Source organism: Carassius auratus, chromosome 7 (genome assembly GCF_003368295.1).
Source record: "Carassius auratus strain Wakin chromosome 7, ASM336829v1, whole genome shotgun sequence".
Classification (NCBI taxonomy): domain Eukaryota; kingdom Metazoa; phylum Chordata; class Actinopteri; order Cypriniformes; family Cyprinidae; genus Carassius; species Carassius auratus.
This window is the reverse complement of record NC_039249.1, coordinates 25,915,788-25,937,345: the sequence shown is the minus strand read 5'-3', so window position 1 is coordinate 25,937,345 and position 21,558 is coordinate 25,915,788. Positions and strand designations below refer to the sequence as shown.

The window sequence follows — 21,558 nt, the reverse complement described above, 5'->3', positions numbered from 1 at the left end:
TGATGTTTTTCAGGAGTATAAACACAAGCTATATCTTAAAAATACAGTTTCTTGAAAATAATCTCAGTAGCCATTACTGTCTTGTCTATAATTATCAAATTAATTTATTAAAGACGGACCTGCTATACATGAACTGAAATGTCTGAAATAACACAGAAGGTATCTGTGTAACTAGTTTCCCTAACCGCTGTGATTTGAAAGGCCTTAGTTCTGTAGGTGACACATTGTTTATCCGCGCGAGTCGAAGTTCTCCGCTGAACGTGACGTTACGCGTTTGGCACGAGTTATTTATCGTCACTCGGAGAGGGAGTCACTCTCGACTCAGTGTTGGGACGCAGCACGGACTACACACTAACAGAACAAACTCTCTTCATGAGTTTTTGTGACATTGTTTAACAGTCTGTGGACATATTCAGGTGAAGTCGGAGCAGATTAGTGCGAGAACGGAAGACAGACTGAAGAAAGTTTAACGAACGGCTAGGCGGCGAATCACATTTTCCATGAAGATGTACAATGAATAAGCTAATCGACTTTCATAAAGCCGCTTTTTGAGTTTTGTGTCGAAACAATCAAACGCGGCGTCTTAACAAATTATTAATTCCTTGGTAGCCTATATTTAAGAGCGCTTTACAGATAATAATAGTGCTATTTTAATAGTTTAATCGGTGGTCTACAGTTTTAGTGGTTATATTTTCATGTATATACATATGTAAACAAAACCGAGATACTATATTTTCGCCATGTAGCTTTGTTTTCCTGTCGTCACGCTTGTGAGATGGTTGTGTTGTGGATTTGTGTCGTGGGAGGAATGTGAGTGGAAGTATCTCTCTCTCATGGAGCTTCAGGTGCTCTGCGGATTGCTCTACTGCTGCCTGCTGCCCATCTCTTTACTGGCAGGTAAGTCCTCAATATGTATTCCATCCGCCCTACACACAATACAGAGCAAAAAGTAGCATATTATTTTAAATTAAATCCCTAATAACATTTTCTCTCATCGTTTTCACTTTTACTTTGCCTAAGCGAATTAGTAAAAGATGAAAAAGTAGTAGGCTACAGATCTGTTTTTAAACTCTAATGCCAAGTTCTCCAAATAGTGTCTTTACGTTTCTTTGTCCATGTTGGTTTCATACATTCTAAAACCTTTATACCGTTTTATACAAACAACATGATTCACTTGCTCAAAAAACGTCACGTGGTGTAACCATGAAACTTTTGAACCATTTCATACACATTGAACACTCACACATATAAAACATAAGTTTTAAGTAAAAAAATAAATAAATAATAATAACAACTTTGGGTCTTATATGTGGTTATAAAAGCTGCTCATATTTTATATCAAATGAAACATATGATAGAAGATTTGGTAGGTTTGTGTGTGTCATGTCAGCTACTTATTTCACCATCCAGTCACATGGTAGTTTGGTTGTTGCACATCAGCTTCATTTCTTGAATGTGTCCCGCTGACTGCAGCGGGTGATCTCACCTCATTCAGGTGTTTTTTTAGCAGACACGCCCGAGCCGCTCACTTCCTCTGGGACTAAACTTATTTGAGGATGCATCATGCATTCCTGCTGCCTGGATTGCAACTCACATCTGTTTTCTTTCTCAGACCTGTTTTACTGTCTCCTCCTTTTTCTGCATAATTTACTTGCATTCTACCGAGCAACAAATACTTTCATGCTTGTGGTGTTTAAGCATCACCTCCCATGAAGAGTCAAATTATGGGCTTTTCACGCTTGAAATTGTTAACCCAAGGTCATTGTTCTTACTGGGTTGCTAATTAATCCTGTATTTTCACACTGCACATATGTAATCCTTGGGTTGACATTATTAATTTCAGATTTACAATGATTCAGATTTACTTTTTATGGTGGGGCCAATAGACGCAGAATGGGCTGTCCTTGTCTGAATTTGCACATAGAAATCTCATGTAGACCCTGAGTGGAGCCTGTACCTGACGCAAATATGAACCATTTTTGAAATCCTTCAACAAGATGGAGTTCTATTTTGAAACGAAAATACCTGAGTCTGTGCCTATCATACAATATGCAGTTTTCTGTGAAATTTGTCAACTCTGACTGCTCAAAACCTGCAGACTGACTCTGACTTTCAGAAACAAGCGTCAGTTCATCCAGACTGTTATTTGAGGCAAATATCTGGGCAAAAGTCATGTAGTGTATTCCAGCCTTAGGTCTATTACCAAATGAAAAATCAAAACCCATTCTACACTTGGAAAAGCATCTCAAAGGAAGAAAAAATGGGTTGTGAATGTCTTTTTTTACTGGTGGTTTTCCTCGTATGCTCAAACTAAATGGCATATGCCAAGGATATTTAATTACGCAAGCATCATTAACTTCAGAATTGGATGTCTTGATAAACAGTTCGCTAAACAACCCTCAACACACTGTATATGTTTAGTAACATATTTAGTCTTCAGTGCTGCAGTTCAATCTGTGCTAAAACTATGAAACCTTGACATAAACATTAGCATAGTGTGAAAAGCCGTCAGGCCAGACAGGTTTCTATATTTAACATTTCTCCCCTGACTTAAAAAAGAAAGTGCAGGAGAATGTTATAGGCTGAAATCCTGCCACGTTTCATAAACAGAACATATAAAACTATCACGGGCAGGTAAAGATTAGCCAGAGGCACAGTCTGTTGACAGGATATTGTTTGAACATGTGGTTTCTCGTGTCATGTGGGTCTCGTGGCACACAGGAAGAATCGAAACATGCAACGGACGTCTCGGGTTCTCCTCAGACTCACGCATGTGGTCAGCCAGATTTGTTAAGCACTCCCACGTGGTCTTCAGTGGCAGCTTTTTAACTTTTCCCACCTGCATGCAAACAATTATCTTTTATTTGAACCCTAATAAGAAGTAGCTAGCATGCATTTTGGCTTATTTCTGTCTTCTGAATGGATATGTTTCATGTTTTTCTACTTGAAAGTAGGGCAAGCACACAACCTGGGTGTGTTTGCAGCAAAGCCTCTGTGCGCCCCTAAGAAAAACTGGCATGCCTGAAGCTGGCCTGAGGCTGGAAAGTGTGCATCACTGAAAGAATTGAAGAGTCCTGTGATGGCTCAGGCCTTCCAGCATGCCTCTCACTTTCGACCTTTTGTACCCGCTCAAGGGATCTGTGCTGTTTTACTGCCACATCTGAAAGTGAGAAAGACAACAACACAGAAATTCAAATCCCTATTGCGCTTTCAGTCCAGTGTACTTTAGGCCTGGGGAAAATATTAAATACTTCATACTTAAAGTATGACTTAACAAATTTGATTATACTAAATATTTTAAGTTGAATTAGGAGAATGTGTTTTTGTTTTTTTACATTAATGGGCTCACAATAAGATTTGACATTTGAAGATTTGACATTTTACACCTGCTGCCTTGAAGTACTCCTGGGACGTTCCTCCTTGGGGGGGAGGGGGGAGGGGGGTGTTAAAAATCTAAAAATGAATGCTTTTGGAAAAAAATCCAAATCATGCTGTGAAAAAGTTATTTTGAACTGAATAAAATGAACGTATTTAATTTCTCACTTTTTCTCTTCCTGACAAACACAGGAAGCTTTTTAGCGCTTCTGCAACAAATGAATGGACAAAAGCTGCACATTAGGTGTAATTGATACTTTGTGTGTTTTACGGGAATACCCACTCAAGGGAAAAGTTCTCTTGTTGTGCAAGCCTGTCGCCTCATAAATCATCTAAATTAGTAATCATTTCGGGCAAGCTTAATCACTCTTCTTCACTAACAGTGCGCAAAATGCAGTCGTTTACACAGTGCAACAGTAGGTGTACATTGTAGCTTACAGCTGTAAATGTTATACCCCGTGGAGTTTTAGTAGATTTAACCAGAAGTAACTTAGTCTATGAATAAACTTCACTTGTAGCCAGTTAGCTGTTTTCTTATTTTCTGTGAAATGATTAATGAGACGGCTAATTCAGCACACTTTGCACAGAAACATTCTCAAACCAGAGCCACAGGAGCAATTTAAGAGCTATTCATCGCTCTCAGTGTATCAGGTTTCTACCTTACAGAGCTCTGCAGATTTGTGGTTCATCTTCTTTAACAATTCATAGAATATTCACATAGCTTCGGGGAAAGGCATTAAATAGTTCCCTGGTCTCCAAGAAATGTGCTATTCATGATCAGACCAGAGGAAATGCTTTTCATGATGCTAGGGAAATACCTTGAATAGATTGTGCAATGTGATATTAGATTTTCTTGTCATAACTTGTATTGTGTGTGTGTGTGTATTACTTGTACAGTTCCCTAGAATAGCGGTTTTCAACTCCAGTCCTCGTGCCCCTCCACTCTGCATATGTTTCTCTTATCACTTCAGACATTTGTTCTATTTGGCCATAAGTACCCTGCAAAGTGTACATCACCGGATATAAGCAATGTTTCCAGTTCGAAGCGAGCGTATATTCCATTCAAAGGTGTGCAAGTGTGCAAGTCTTAACAAGTGTGGGAGGACTGGAGTTAAAAACCGCAGCCCTTGAAGAACAGTGTCTGATATACTATTTGGAGTGTGATTTAGCCTTCATGGGCAAATCACATGAAACCTGTCAAACATGTTGACCAGGTCATAGTTAAATAAATACACAAATACTTTATTTATTGTTTGTTTTTATTAAAATGAACCATATTTCTTGCATTGTCTGCCTAGTTCTTGTTACCATAAAAGAAAAGAAAAAATTCCAAGACATATTCATTTAATATGAATAATAGTTATAGATCAACAGTTTTGAATGAAACAATTTACATTCTATAATTACTTTTAATAATTAATGATTATATTATCTTTCATTATATGATAAATTATTATAATTGTAATCTTTAGTTTCGTAGTGAAATATGATTCTGACATTTCTTTGTTAGAGTTAGTCAAGGTATATATTTTGTCATTTTCAGTTAAATTAAGCAACAACTTAGGGATAGAACCAAGTTAAAAAAAAAATTTCCACTTGGATGTATGTCATAATATGGAGGGGAAAAATTGTTGTCTGTTTTGTTACATCATGACCTTAAATGATGACTTGTTCTATGGCCATTGGCCACCATATTAATATTTAGAATTTCTCCCATTGATTTTTGTACATTTGTACTGTCTCTATCAAGCAGAATGACATGCAGTTTGTTTTTATGTTTGTCAGATCATTCTATTTAGCCTTTTCCACAGTGAAATCTCATTGGTCAAAAATCCTCGTCCACTTAATTGAATAATAAACGTTTGCTTAGATTTTTTTTTGTCTTTTTGCTTTCAGTGGAGATGGAAAATATACTTAGTTGTCATTTCTTTTTAGGATATGGTGTTATACTCTTAAATGGCCACAAACCAATACCTTCTTTGCACTGCCTTTCAGAGCAATGCAATACGTCACACAAGTAAAAATCACCTCTGACTGGACTCTTTAACATCCCAGACTAGATGCTACTCAGTAAGCAATAGCTGTAACAGCTCAATGACTGGAAAAGTGACAATTTTCCATCAAAACAGGATGCACGTCATGTTAATGGAGTGTGGTGGCTCAGGGCTTCCGCCAACAATTGAAAGGTCAATCTGTTTTAAGGCTTATTGTTACAAGTAAATGAGTGTGTGTGTGCAATAATTTCTGTATGAGATGAGTCTGTAGACCTCCTGAACAGAAACACATGACTGTTTGTGTTTCCTTCACCTGTGTACAGGACGTCCCACACAGTAATGAAAATACAAGTAATACTGGAGCACAGTTACAACTGTTAAGCCATTTTGCAGTAATGTACGTTATATAAAAGCTGAAGTATACTTTGGCTGTCCTTGTTCTGTGATGATCCAAGCACTGTCTGGATGATATAATTTCCTTTATTAGGATTGTCTGCAGATGTCTGCGCACACTGGTTGCATGCAACCCAATTTTTCTGTACATGCTAACTTGAATACTAATTTTTCACACTAGCTGTGTTTATATTTATAAGCGACTAAATAATACAATAATAATTGCATTGATGGCTTAATCAATCAGGCTGAAAAGCTTTTGGTGTAAACACCTCAGTCGATCCAGTTGAGCTTGATCCAAATTACATTTCAAACAGGAACCTGAAATACTCTCAGTAGGATAAAAATTAAATATGTAAATAAATAAGACTATCGGATTCATAAATACCTTGTGAAAAGTGTAAAGTGTTGTGATGAGCATGCACTGCCCATGTGCCAAAGTTTTGTTCAGAATACATGTAATGTATCAGTGCCTACTGTCATTTATTTATATCTTAAGAACTCTTTTATAACTGATGGAATATGAGGAAATCTGGAGAAAATTTGGAATACATTTTCTTTGGCTGTTGTACAAACATATGGAATATTAAACCTAATTACCCCTATAAATTGTAGCCATACCTACGTTACTTTACAAAAATCCCAACCTTCTTTAGCTACAGACATTGTGGCTATGCAGTTGCATAATAATGTTTTTGTGAAGACATGTCTTTTGTGCTGAGTAAGGTATTCATGCAGCATTTAGCCTAAATATTTGGCATTTCTCCATTAGGACTGTTTGTCAATTGTGCTCCTGTGCCGGCCCTTAGCATTGAATCTTATCTAACATTTCTAAATCATCTCATTAGAAGACAGTTCACTGACCTGAATTGGGTGTGTTTGGATATGTTGGGAATGCAGAGTAGGCTTAGAGCATTGCTTATGCCTAAATAATATGTGCAACCATACGAAGTAGCCAGAGTTGGGTATTACTCGTTACTGTGTGTCGCCTTTCTGTATTCAAATTAATTTCCCTGGTAACGCAGTAATGTTATGCATTAAATTTTAAATGTATGTAATTTGATTGCAGTTACTATTGTCAATAAATTACGTTACTTAAGTTTCAAATGCAGTGTTAAAAAATATGAAGTAAAAATTCATCCCACAGTGAGCGTGAAAAAGCTAAATGAATATCGGATGCTGGAATAAAACAATAGATTTGTGTGGAGGCTTCCAAATTGACTGCGAACATTCTCACACCACGTTTTTTTTTTTTTTTTTAACCAGTCGGACGAATCTTTTCAGTTTGGCAAAGTGAAAACACGGGCTGTCCAATAAGATCTGAGCTAGGATCACGCGACCAGAGCAGCTGCTGTTGCACAAAAAGGCAAGATTGGCGGCGCTGTTTCAAAAAACCACAGAAGATTATTATCCTGTTTAAGAGAAGAGAGTGGTTGCTGAGTTCTTGTTATTGTTGGTATATGAGAACAGATTTATTCTCACATTTTCTTTTTACATAACAACATTTCTATTAATTGTCCACTGAAATGTGATCTGTAGAGCACCGTCATGCTCAGAATGAGAATGCACAAAGTGGACCCTAAAGTGGGCTCGCTATTGCGAGCGTATTCAAATTATGCTCACGTAATTTCTTCAGTCAATATTAAATTGCAAAAAGCTATGAAAGAACTGTGAGTTTCACTTTGTAGTGTATTAGGTTTAATAACTTGAAAAGTAAACTTGAAAGTAAAGTAATTAGTAATCTGATTCCCTTTTTTAATGCAGTAATCAATAATGTAATCAAATAACAATTTTAAAGAAGAAATTAGTATTTTATAGTGTTTTTTACCAATACTGGCAGTAACCAACAATAAACGGTAAAAGGAATGGTGTCGTGAACCTGAAGCTGGGAAAAAATATTACACAATTCGACATGTTTTTGAACCAAGAACACTCATCACTTTCAACACTCCTATAAAGTAAATTATGCAAATATTGATTCTTCTTTTTATAAATATATTTTATTCTAATAAATAGAATCATAACCATTGCATTTTTTTCTATATATGTGTTTCTTTTTCCCCCTTCTCAGCCAAATTCTGCCAAAATGGAGCATGGCTGAAAATATAGCCCAAGCTTTATGCGTTGTCTGTAATTATCGTCTGAGAGCTTGTGGCGGTATTTCTCAGCCTAACGGCAGAGACTTTAAAAGGTACTTGTGCTGTTTTTGGAAGTGCAAACAGTTGGTCTGCTCAGCTTTGTAAAAATGTAATTTAGGATGACGAGAAACCAGCACAGCCCAAACGTCTGCATGAGCCTGGAAATGGCCAGATACTGTGTGTAATTTTGCCAAAGTTTCATGTAAAATATGTTCTCACGTCCCACTCAAGTGAAACTAGCACCTTTTAAAGACTTTCTGTTTCCCATGACTGTGTGAATAGATTTGATCGTGATGAAAATGTTTGCTTCATATTCTATCATGAGGTCTTTCATTCACCTTAAAGCCTGATTGTGATAAGATAACATGTAACACTGATCATGATTAATGAGATGATTGATTGTACCGTCATAAAAAGGTGATGGTAACGTTTGCAAAGCCCCCCCCTGTAAAAAAATAAACAAATCAATGATAAATACAATAAAAAAATGCATTAATAAACTCTTTTGGAAATATATTAATGTTTTATTTATTGGTTGATTGATTGGCTCAAAATTAAAAATTGCTTTTACAAACATTTCCTATGCTTAAAAATGGCATTGAAAAAGAGTAAGTCTTTACTGAATGGATATAGCAGGACTCATGTTATTTTGCTGCCAGAGATTTATACTGTAAAGTCCCAAATCAAACATATATATTTAGTCAGTAAGTACAAATCCTGTAGCTTAGGCTATCCTTCCAGTTTTATTGTTGAAGTAGCAGTAAAACATTATCCTGTTTGTGGGCTATGGCCATTAAAGAGGAATTTAGCTTCCCGCTGTGGGCAGCATCAGACCAGTAAACCGATAAATGTGGGCCTTGCCAGAGGAGCAGGGGTGCACTGGAGGCTGACTCTGCCAAATTGTGAGATCTGCACCTGTTATGGTCCCACAAATTGACTTTTTGATTTCCTGAAGCAGATGAGTATCTACAGTCTCACACCATTTAAAATGAAGAGCAGTAGCAGTAAATTAGATTTATTGATTTATTATTGACTGTTACTTCAGTAATTTCTTGGGAACGTATTATATATATGTATAGAACTGGATTAAAAACTAAAAATATTAAATGACAATAAAATTTTGCTGTTGTGTTTATGTGGCTGTAATGATAAAAACTTCCTAATCATCCGGAAGAAGGAGGCGGGAACCGGCGCACAATCAAAATGAAACTTTAATGACAAAAATAAACACAAAACAGCGCACCAGCCCCTCACGGACAACTGGTGCGCACAAAATAAAAAGCAAAACATAAAATAATGGCCCAGGCCTGGCCCTCTCTCGTCCTTCACTATCGTCGCTCCAGTTTTATATCCTTCCATCTCCTACGTGGGACTCGAGACCGACGGTGGGGCACAGGTGTCGCTAATTTCCCAATCATTCCGCCGGCCTCCCTCCTTGTTCCCACATCCCTCGGCCCCGCCCCACTTGCCACAGTGGCCTTAATGGGTGATATGACTAAAATATTGTTTCACAATGACATTATGAGACTACGAGTAAATTAAAGGGATAGTTCACCAAAAAATCTAAAATTTAAGTTACCAAAACAAAGTGTATGTATCATACCTGTCAAGTTTTGGATTTGAAAATAAGGGAAATTTTCCAGCGCCCATTGCGAGCAGTCCCACCACCCGAAGCTCCAGTATCCCTTACATTTTAAGACAGGTGTTATAGCCCAAATTAAAACACAAAAGGGTATATATGAAGAGCATTTATTTAAAGGCTTATTTGCATATTTTCTGTTAATTTAACATTGATGTCTTTACATTTACATTTTATTTTAATTCCACACATTCTTTTCATTTCATATTGCTTTTCTTTAACAGTTTTTCTTTTCATTTCACATAACTTTTCTTTTACTCTTTTAGTGAGTTGTTGTACCAATTTGTTGCAGACTTTGCATTCTTTAAAAAAAGTAAATCCGCTGTCCCATTTATCACGGGATTTACACATGGGTTTTGGTTTTTTGGCAGGTGTGCCTTCACTCTCTATTGTAGCATCCATCCGTCTCTGTTTTTTCTTTTGTTGTTGTTGTTTTTCCCACGTTATAACTCATGTCATCTGACCTCACACACCCCTCGCGACAGGCTACTACAGGTGGGAGTAATCGCGAGACTAGTGAAAGAGCTCAGATTGGGAATGTTTTTATTATTATTATTTTATTAATAACGCAGGTAAAAAAATAAATAAAAAAAAAATACGGGAGATTTACGGGAAAATACTAATACGGGAGGACGGCGGGAAAGAAGGGTAAAATACGTGACTTTCCCGGCCAAAACGGGATACTTGACAGGTATGGTATGTATGTACACAGAAGCAAACTGAACAACTAGTTTTTAATGACATATTTAAATTCCTATCAGACAGGGAAAAATGTATTCACTCATTTGTGTTGCCAGATCTTGCTAGAAAAAACTACAAATGCTTTATACTGGATATAAAACCCAAAATATTGCAATCCACATCCAAACATAAACAAAACATGACAAAATAGTGCATATCATACGAGACCTTCACCAGTCATTGCTATTTCTGCAGTGGGTCCAGTTTCATTCACACACAAAATGATCATTTACGAGATACACTCCTGAAACTTTGCAGTGTGTATGTGGCCAATGTTTTTTATCATGATACTTAAGCATGTTTGTGACATACTCAGATCCCGTTCCTCTGACCCACTTTTACTCTATCTATGCAATAAAGTAGAAAAAAAACTCCACATGATATTTACGTAATTTTAGCATTTTGAAATTATTTTGAATGTAATTAGCCTTGACCTATATTGTTATTGTGAAATAAAATTACTCCTAGTCATATCTCTCACTAAGTCTATTTTGTTGTCATGAGGCTCTAAATTTTTTAAATGCATGCCACTGAAGCATGAAGAATTCTCTCAAAATTCCTCACACTTGCATCACCAAGCCCTTTGCTTATTGGTTTCACGTCCCACAGCTGAGTTTGTGTGAAGTGACCTGACCGTGTATACAGCAGCATTTGATAACAGAAAGGAAGAGAGGGATAGGATCAATTTCTTCTTTTGATATATTGAGCATTTCATGGAAAATTGCTTGATTGTGATTCCTGAGCCAGGGATTTTAGGCTGATGGTACATTGTTCACCCCCAAATCTGGTCTTTGACACGGCTGGCTAAGTGTTTGGCTGCACTAGTGTGTCAGATTGAGCCTACATGAATGCAACAAAGAAAGTGAGCAAGAAAGATCAGCGTGTGGGTTCAGCAGACAGAAGTAAAACTGAGACAATTTCCTCTGTTGTAATCGTGCGGGTGTGTTATCTGTATACTCCACATTGCAAGACTTGCTTAGATATGTTGCCATGTCTGGGCGGCGTCAAAAAAGACTCACATTCACTTAAAATACCCCACTGTGCTTAAACATAACAATAAATAAAAGGTCACCATCAAAAGTTTTTTTTTTCTTTTTTTTTTTTAGGAAAATTGTCATTATTTGTTTTCCCTCAAGGTGTGTTCTTATCATCCTTGGGGTCAGTTTGACCCCATCCAATGTTTTGACATCATTTTTTGGCTTCAAATTTAATGAGCGGTACGTGAAGAATTTAGACCCGACCTATCGCTCACCACCATTAATGAAAATTGTGCACACGTCCGATCCAGGCGGCAAGGAAGTTGACCGGAAGTTGAAGTCGGCCGGGTGCTGCCATGTTGTAGCAGAACTTCACTTGCGTTAGCATCCCATTGACACCTATTCACTTTGGCGTCACTTTGACAGCGAATAACTTTACATCTGAGGCGTTTAAAGACTCCATTTGTCCATTATTTATTTCTAAAGATACACGACAATGTATAAAGGGCTCCATTACCTTCTATGTTACATTATGGCCCCGTAGAAACAGTTTTTGTAAAAATAGGCTAACGATTGCGTCATAAACACGCGACTCTCTATCGCATTACCGTGCAGACAGGAAGAGAAGCTCGCAGGCAATTAACTTAATATGGCGTACTGGCGTTACATTTTAAAATACTATACAAAATAATTAATCAGAATACTTACTCCTGCTCACTCACGACAAAGATCTCCCCACTCAAGCTCGCCGTCTCTGCAAGATTAACGATGGCAGTTTGCACGCACAGCTACTAGAAGATTTACATCTGTCAGACAGGTTGCTAACGTCGTCAAGCTTAGTTTGAGTCTGTGCGTCAGAAACGGAAGTGCTAAAAAACGCTAAAAACGGGCTTCACTTGTCTCAATTGAGTTCTAATGGGGTCGCTGTGTCCATTTCTTTTACTGTCTATGGTCCGATCTGTGCTAGGTGTTATTTTACATTTGGAATTGGTTGACAGTGTAAATGTGTGCATATGACAACAAAAGTTTCAGTTTAATAGTCCTTGACAGCATGACTGCATCTAAGATTTGATCATTCTAATTACTAAGTTTTGAGGGGAAGTATGTACAAAGTGTGTCTGTGCCTACAAAACGCTAACATGCTAATTATAGACGGAAAAACAGTTTCAGAAAGGCTGGCACTCTTGCCAAGAGACAGGGTTTCAGAGTATGACTAGTCCTGAGGTCATGATAGTATATTATTTGTGAGCTGTTGTTTCATGTTTCCCTTCAGACGGTAAGATCCTTGACGCTGTTTCAATTTCAAACATCTCACACAAATAATTCACTCCTCTAGTTAGATCTGGAAACTTTATTAGATTTCCTTATTTCACATAATATTTGTGTGTGTGTGTGTGTGTGTGTGGTTCTAGTGCATTATTTATGCATTTCCCAAGATGTTGTGAGACATTGCTATTTGGTTGCTTGGATATTTTGAGATTTTTCTATTTAAATTAAATTGAATTAATTAAAATGCATGTCTAATTAATTGAAATCATGAAATGTATACAATCTAACAACTATTAATTGAAAGTTTAACAAAAATTATATGAAATCCATTAAATTTTCCCCCAATTCTCTTTTATATGTTTTCTGTTTAAAATTTTCTGGATTCCATTTTAATGGTTTTATTCAAACTCAATAGTCTGAAAACTAGTCTTATTAATTTAATTCATAAAAAAAATTCTAAATGTATTATTATTTCCCTAGAAATTACATGTAAATTTGAATTATTCCGGAGTTTTACTCTGTTTAACAGTTAAGTTCCTTAAAGTTTTAATTATTATTATTATTATTATTATTTTTAATATTACTTTGAGAAGTGTATTCTACTAATAATATATTTGTCATGTTTTTTGTTTTTCAAGTTAAACCAATTGTTTATTAAAACAATTCATTTTGTAGTGAACATATTTGAGTTTCTCTGTGTAGATATGAAAATTATGAATTTTTGAAATGATTTCATATTTAAACAGCAGTCCTAAGTTTTAATAATCACAGATGCTTTATTGTTATTTTATCATAACTTATTCTTCCAAATTTTCCCAGTTCAGTGACATTCTGCATTATTCCATAAATTCAATTTATATGACAGGATTCTGTGATTCCTTTCACATTGCAGAAGTCATACGGCCCTATGTTGTATAATTTTAGATCAGTCCACTGCTAAATGTTTTCTTAGAATAGAAAGGAAATGAGGATTGTTCTCTGGTGACCCAGCTAGTGCAGTGTAGAGTTTTGTCTTTCATATGAGTAATCTTTTCCTCTAATGTTTTGACCAAATGCATGATGGTTCTCTGAGAGTGTGTTTCTGAATCAAAGAGAGAAATGGTACAACTCTCTGTAGTAATGCCAGATATGGAGAGTTATTCTCAGGAACTGCACTGCTGGAAGCAGATCACACTAAACTCTCCTTCACAGATGCATGCTGAGCAAACTTTAATTATTCACTTCCAGTGTTTTGGAGGCTCCCTGGATGGAGAAGGCACATTTAACATACTTCCTCTTAACTAATCCTTGAAGTGCTACACTTTCTCAAAAAGGAGTTGAATTGTTTCTTCTGTTGCCATCAACAATCTTCAGTTTTCAAATAGAAATTTTGAAGTTTGACTTTAAATTCTGGTCATTGCAGCTTGTTTCGGCCCAGATGGACAGGAAAGGTCCAGAAACTTGATCTTCCTCAAAAGTGCTTATTGTAGCAGTTTGAGAATGTTAAACACAACGTTGTATCCTGGAAGACTGATATAAAGCTGTGCATCCTAACACCCAGCAGTTGTGTAAAGCCAGCCAGTCTGATTGCAGCTTTAAGAGAGCTCTTGCTACTGATGATTTGTGGGTAGGCCGTCATGTCATCTGAAGCTGAGATTTGAGCTCTGCTAACAGATACCAGGGTTGGTTATTTAAATGGCTAATAAATTCTTGGGTCTTAATGGGTGTTCACACTGACAGCTATTAAATTATGAGAGGTCGCCAGGTCAGAGTAGTGTTGATTTCTAGTATGTGTTTCTAACTGACTGCTGTATCCAACTATATCAGGAAGTGGATCATTTGAGCTTCTTTGTGTACACTACCATTGGTCCATGCAAGTTCTGAAATTGCTAATTTCACTGGAAATATATATTCTTTCCCTGAACAGGAAATGCAGTTTTTTTCCTCCTTGAAAATGGGTAAATGACCTGTATTTTTATATATTTTTTTGCTTATGTTTTTGTGTTCAACAGAAGAAAAATGAACATCATGGTGTGAGAATAATGGCAGAATTGTTTATTTTTCAGGGAACAATTACAAAGACCCTTAACTCCTAATGTGACAGCGCCAAATATGATAAATATATACTTTAATTTTTGGTTCTTACACTCATTACATTTTCCTTCACCTAAATAATCCATTAGTAACCTCAATTGGACTGAGAAGCCTTTATGTTGATCCGATTGAGATTGATCCAAATGTAATTTTGATCAGATTGGAAGGGTAAGTGTTGCTGTTGACCTGAAATATAATAAAATAACCAGGGTATGTTTACAAACTGGACAGTGGATTAGATTGAAATTAGCAAAATATTCTGTTCTGACTAGGGATGTCAAATTTCGATTATTTCCATGATCGATCGTCGTTTAAATTAACGATCAATTAATCGATTAATCGTTAACCATAATACTGCAAAATGCGTCTCTTGCAGGCACGCAGTCAGCGGTATGACAGGATGTGCAAAAGCCACACACACACACACAAAACGCTTTCTCACTTGAATTAAAGAGGTTTTAGTCTGAATAAAATGCTAGTAGCAGGATTATAAAATGAATAGATGCGATTATGATCATTTGATAAAATGAAGAGAGCGCGCCATACTTTTGAGGTCATTTTACTTTGTTGACAGTTTCCAATCCCGCACGGGGAACGCTGAACGCACCTCTTTAAATGGTTTTGTGGTGCTCGTTGTTGTATTTTAAAGCACAATTGCAATGTTTTCAACTGACATTATTGTATAAAATTATCCGAAATGTGGAGCGCGTGTGACTGCGCTGCACATTAAGTGAACTACATCGGCGCTGCTGCACCAAAACACAGTTGCTCACATTAATTTGATCCTGCTGGATTCTGTCCTAGAAAATGTCAGATTTTTAAAAATCCGGCATACAGCGCATTAGATCGTGACAGTGCATGCGTGCAGACGAGGATGAGCGAGCGCGGCTTTGGCTAGATTTATTTGGAGGTTATTGCTCATGTCTCATTCGGCACAAATCGAAATGTTTCCATATTCGCAATGTATTTGAATGTTAAACTATTATTTATAATGTAAACTAGGCTTGTACTTAACACGCATTCGCATATAGACGGAAAAGATGATCCTCTTCATATGAGCAAAAACGTCCTTGGCATAACAGCAGAGTGGACCGGTATACTACGGTCTATTTAAACTGAATGCTCCAGGAATGTGTCGGTCACAGCGCCTATTAATCGCTGTTTTGAATCCAGCAATTATTTATTTAGAAATGATAAGATCTGATTATGACAAGTGTGGTATAAAAGCTTTGTTTATTAGAGGAATAATAGGTTAACTGGAAAATGTTAGATCGCGACCATGCTTTTGGACCCCATAGTCTTCATTTACGCGGCTTTGTTCTGGTTTGCCGGTTGGTCACGAATTTCCACAAATTCAGTATATTTAGGCATTGTTTCTTTTCCTAAATATTCATAGTCTAACCCTCTAATTTCCCAGGTTTATTTTATTATCTTTCGCTTTTAATAACTGTTTTCGCATCTCTTACTGTGGTAAACATGGGAAGGGAAATGAAAGATTTCATGAATTAAGAATTCGTTCGATTTATTAATTTGTTCCCTTATTTCACTTAAATCATGGGTTATTTAGGGAACAAAATTAATGAAACATTGACAATTGCCACATTAATAATTCGTAGGAATGAATTAACAAGTTGTAGGAATGAATAGACTACCTGTCCTGTCACTGTGTCCCGCAGCCCTGCAAAGCGCACCATATAAAACAGTTATCTGATGAAATGATTAGTAACTACATTTCTATTGCATTTAATGTTGAATAACTTTTATGTTGTTTCTATTTTAATGTACTTTAAAGTTTAAATCACATTAAAAGCTTAATTTGTACATTGTGAATGAATGATGATGCTTTTATATATCGTCACCGTCACTCACAGCCGCTCGCACGTGTTGAGTGCGCATGAGCCGCACGCAGCCCAACATTGAATCGGTTAACCGACCATCGATAGCCTTAATCGATTGCATCTCTTATCGACAATTAATCGATCATCGATTAATCGTTGACATCCCTAGTTCTGACTTACATTCTTCTTCGGTATGTAAACAAGGCAAACATTTTACCCAAGGTAGCTCTGATGACATGCCCGCATAGTACATGCTGAAGTTTTGTTTGGGATACAAGTTATTAAGGGTAAAAAAAAATCATATCATGATTTTTGTTTAGAAATGAAACGATTCATGTTTTTATCACAATTCTTTGTCATGTTGGTTTTACTATTTTGCAGGTTGTCTGAGCAATACAGCCAAACTAATTTCCCTATTATAAAGAACAACTCTTTCAAGGTTAAAAAAAAAAGAAAAAAAAAAAAGAATGGCAGATATTTAGGCCAAATAAAAGATAATCTTTGTTCTTATTTTTATTTTATAACAAAGATAAAAGAATGACACAGATACACATTGCCACTACACATAATATACAAATAAAACAAACTTTATTACAATTGGTACATTTTAGTACCAATAGTAACAAAATTTAGTACAATTGGTGTATTTAGCAGGAGCATTCAAGAAACTGAACAAATATAAAAATAAAATACTATATAAACTGATTCCTAAAGCAACTATTAAATTCCTTCAGTTATGAGCAGTGAGTGATTTTTCTCTTTGTGTTTTGTTCTTTCATTGACGTTAAATAAAGAAACAATTTGTCAGCAGTCTGTCAATTCTGTCATAGTGTTTTATTTTTATACCACCATTTACTCAAAAAGGCAAAACTACAGGAGTTTGCCATCCGAGGGGTATGTGACTGCATGGAGGATAGGTCATAAGACATTGAGCCATAAGATGTTCAGTTTGAAGCCCTTAAAACACTTTTTTTTTTTTTTTTTAAGCTTTTTACTTAATTTATCTTGAGTTTAAACCAGATTATCTTGAGTTTAAATTTATCTTGAGTTTAAACCGGCTCTATAGGACCAAACTTGCCTATCCCTGGTTTAAACTCTTGATGTTTTAAGTTTAAACTTCAGCTAAGTAAAACACTTTAAGCACCAGCACTTATTCAGTAAGTTACCTTTCTTGTAGAATTATGTTGACCAGATTGTTAGTTAATCATTTACGCTACAAGTGAATATTGCCTCAGCGATTGAAAAAAAAGAAAAGAAAAAAAAGTGAACTTATAAAACTGCGGTGTTAAATGCGATGCAGTCGAAAAAAAAAGTTTTGCCACAGACTTATTCAGGTTTAACGCATGTAAACATACCTAGTGAGGTGCATGAGGTGAATGTTGAGAGGGACATTTTGGACCTGTTGGAGAAATGTGGTGAATCTGGTCTCTGCTCTTGTGAACAGAGGTGACAGACAGCCAGTTACATTAAAGAGAAAGTGTGTCTGTGAGTCTGACATGGAAATTACAGAATATATTGCCATTGATGGCTGGAGTTTCCTCTAGTGTGATATACAAACATAACACTGTGAAACCCTGTATTGAAATAAAAATTTCACTGAAAGACTGAAACTAAAATAGACTTTTCATTTAGATGGAAACTGAAACCAAAAATAACTTTTATATAAAAAAAAATCAATCAATTCATTGAATTTATTTAAACAACAATGCTTAAATAAAAACAAAAAAAATTGTGTGCAAAAGTTTTATTTTATTTTATTTTTTAAATGTATCTGTCTGTCTATCTACCACCCTAACTACCTACTTTTTTATCTTCCTTCAGGCTGAAAATTTCACAATCCCACAAAACTTAATGATATTCATTAATAATAAATGAAATTTGTAGATGAGTAATTTACTTATTATTAAGATATGTATACATATTCCTCTCTCTTTCACACACACATGCACACACATACCGACAGAGTGAGGTCAGTGGTCCATCCAGCTGTAGCAGCTCTAGTTACTACAAAGAACCGCCCATATCCACGTTTTCAAACTTCTTGTATTCAGAGCATCTTACAATTGGCTTTGTGTCCTCTCTTTTTCCTTGTTCCTTTTTCCATTTTGTGGGCTAAAGGGCCCCCATCATTTTTAACAGCCTCTCATGTGGTTGTCATAAGTGCAGGGAAAACATGTGTGCTGTGTTTATATGAAATTGGCTGGTAGTGTAAGGCTGATCTGCTCGGACAGCTTTGTGCTCAGGGAGACAAAGAAAAAGGTTTACAAAGAGTCCAGTGAAAACCAGAAAGATATTTTGACCTGTTCATATGCTGCCTGCATTACTGTATCTGATACTATTTTCCCATAACGCACATAGTCTAGCAAATACTCTTTAATGAATCATTCATGTGTGAACATGACCTCCTCTTGATGGTGACGCAAACTCAAGAATAATGTGATGGAACGAAAAAAACAAGTTATTTGCTGTTGATATTAGAAAGATCCATATGTGTATTGGATTCATCTGTGGTGGGATAGGACTATGATTGAACTCTAGCTGGAGTTTCTTTCCCAGCTGAAGCGGATCTGTTTGGATTCACCAGGCATAGACAGTTTTTAAAACAGCTGTGTCTAAACCTCAAACCACTGTGACACACTTGTTCTAAGTTTATTGGATAACATCGCTTCCACAAAGGTTGATTGTGGCTTTGTGCTACACTGACAAACATAATTTGCTGAGATTGTCATAATAACAAATGTTTTACAGTGGGTAATTGAAGGTGACCGATATTAACCAACTCCGTTTTATCCTTAAGTCGAGGTCACACCTACTAATGTTTTGCTTAAAACTTTCCTTCTTATTGCTACCATAGTAAGCATGTCAGTTCTTGTTTTCAGTATGTAATTGTTTTGTAATTTCACCAAAGAAAAGGAGAGAAAATTTGAAACTTCTGCAGCATTGTGAAGTCATATAGGTCTCGTTTACACTGATGTCCAATTCTGATTTGTCTATATTAAAATTTTTTTGACCGCCCATTTACACATTCTTTCAACTGTGACCCATATCAAATTCATGTGATTACAGTTGCCGTACCATCTGAAACATTGCGCATGCTTAAAAGGGGAAGAGATTCAATGGGACAATGATGGACGAACATGAAATATGCTTGATGTTATAGCTCAGCAATATATGCATAGACTGTAAAAAAAAACACAAAAAAAACATGTTTCTCCACACGTGTGTCCTCCTGAGAATAATATGACATCATTTACCTGCAAAGAAGTACCAAATATATACGGATAAAAATAATGCATGCAGTTGCATCAAACAATGGCATAAACATCATTCAGTGAAAAATTGTGATAATTTTAATTAATAATCAAAACTACAATTTCAAGGGAATAATCAATTATGACTTTTGCCATAATCGTGTAGCCCAAAGCACCAGTATATTGCTATGTGTAGCACCTACAGCCCTGCATGTCTATCAGAATAATGCCTGTGTTACAGGCAACTTTATATTTGTTTATATTGTGATTTATATGTTTATATTTGACAAGGTCATTTCAGTCTAATCTTAACAGTTTGTTAGTTGGATTTCAGTGCAGGTTGTTTTGTGAACTTATCGTAATCTAATGTAAACTTTTAGTGTTTCTCATAGACATAGCAGTTAACTCAGAGTCAGAATAGGATCTTACTGCATGGTACCAAGTTCGTGACATTTAGGGGACCTGGTCCATAAACGCTTTGAAGGAATTGGAAGACCTCAGGGTGACAGCACCCTGATGAAAGCGATAAGTAGTTCATGTCTCTGTATACTGTCAACAGTGCAGACTGGGAAGTGACCTAGAGGGTCAGGAGACTTAATGTGTCTTCAGTTCTGGCCATGTGTTCAGCCATGAGTGGATAACATGGTCTTACATGTTTCATCAGGTCATTGGTATGGATGACTGAATATCCTTGTTTGGGGTGAGGGAATGCATGCATGCCATTAGTTGTAATGTTTGCTTGTCTTTTACTTTTTAAGAAATAGTTCTGGATGAAGCAAAATCGAAGTGTCTTTCAAATTCAAATTTAGAAGGAATTTTAAAGGGGTCATATGATGTTGCTAAAAATAACATTATTTTGTGTATTTGGTGTTATGCACTGTGTTTATGTGGTTTAAGGTTCAGACGTCAATTGAACCCGGGTGCGCACTGAAATTGCCAGTGTAAGAGGACCCAAATGCACCACCTTCGAGGCAACTGTTCAAATTGGGAGGGCAAAGAAAGTGTAGCTTGTGAAAGTATGAATGATGGCTGAACTGCAGATATGTGCAGAACTGAGTAGAAAAGCTCCACTATGAGCAAAATTAGCACCTTCATAAAGAACTGGAGGTTTATGGGTTAGAAGGTTGTTGAGTAGACCGGGCCTCTCTAGGGCAGTATGTCTGCCCTAATGCCTAGAGGCTTTTTTTAACTGTGGCATGCGTGTTTTGTAAAGCAGGTATGTTGTGATCCCAGTCCTGTGGTGTGGCTGTTGGTTTTTCCAGGTCCCAAATTACCATAATTTCCTGCAGCCATACAATGTCATGATGCAGTTCAGTGCAGGACAGCAGAAACTCTCAGAGGTGTAACTGTAAACACATGCGTCCCAGTACAGCTCGGCCCTTTCAAATGAGTGTACCATCTTAGAGGAAAATTTTATTGCTCAGACCTTGCTCTCTCTTTCATAACTCAAAAGACTTTATGGAGATTTCTGTTACAGCTTCTTTACATAGTTTGACTCCATGGGCCCACATTATGCAAGACAATGTTTAAAGGCCCCTCATGTTGTGTGTGTGTTTTGTTTTAAATGAACAGATTTAAGATTGTTTAAGAACTGTATATAAAAATAACTATTATTGTTGATGGGACAAATTAAGATCCGTGAACAAGGTGTTGATTCACATATTGTAAATCTTGATTTTTAGTGTTTTATAATCATTTTGTGGACCTGTGGACATTTACTAAAGCCCTCTAATGTTGAACACACTCTTACGCTGTATATGTATATATATGGGTGTGTGTGTGTGTGTATATATGTACTGTATGTATTTGTATGTATGTATATGAAGAATTCAGATGCAAAAGCCTCTAAGTGCCATCTGAAATTTTCATC

General features: G+C 36.3%; 1 protein-coding gene across 1 annotated transcript in view; it reads left to right on the top strand.

The window, feature by feature from the left end:
• Window positions 1–285: 285 nt before the first annotated feature.
• piezo1 (piezo type mechanosensitive ion channel component 1 (Er blood group)) overlaps window positions 286–21,558 on the top strand; it is a 100,173-nt gene continuing 78,900 nt past the window's right edge. The window contains 1 exon segment of the mRNA XM_026268165.1: window positions 286–897. Within this exon segment, the coding sequence (XP_026123950.1) occupies window positions 834–897 (64 nt within the window). The 5' untranslated portion in view covers window positions 286–833.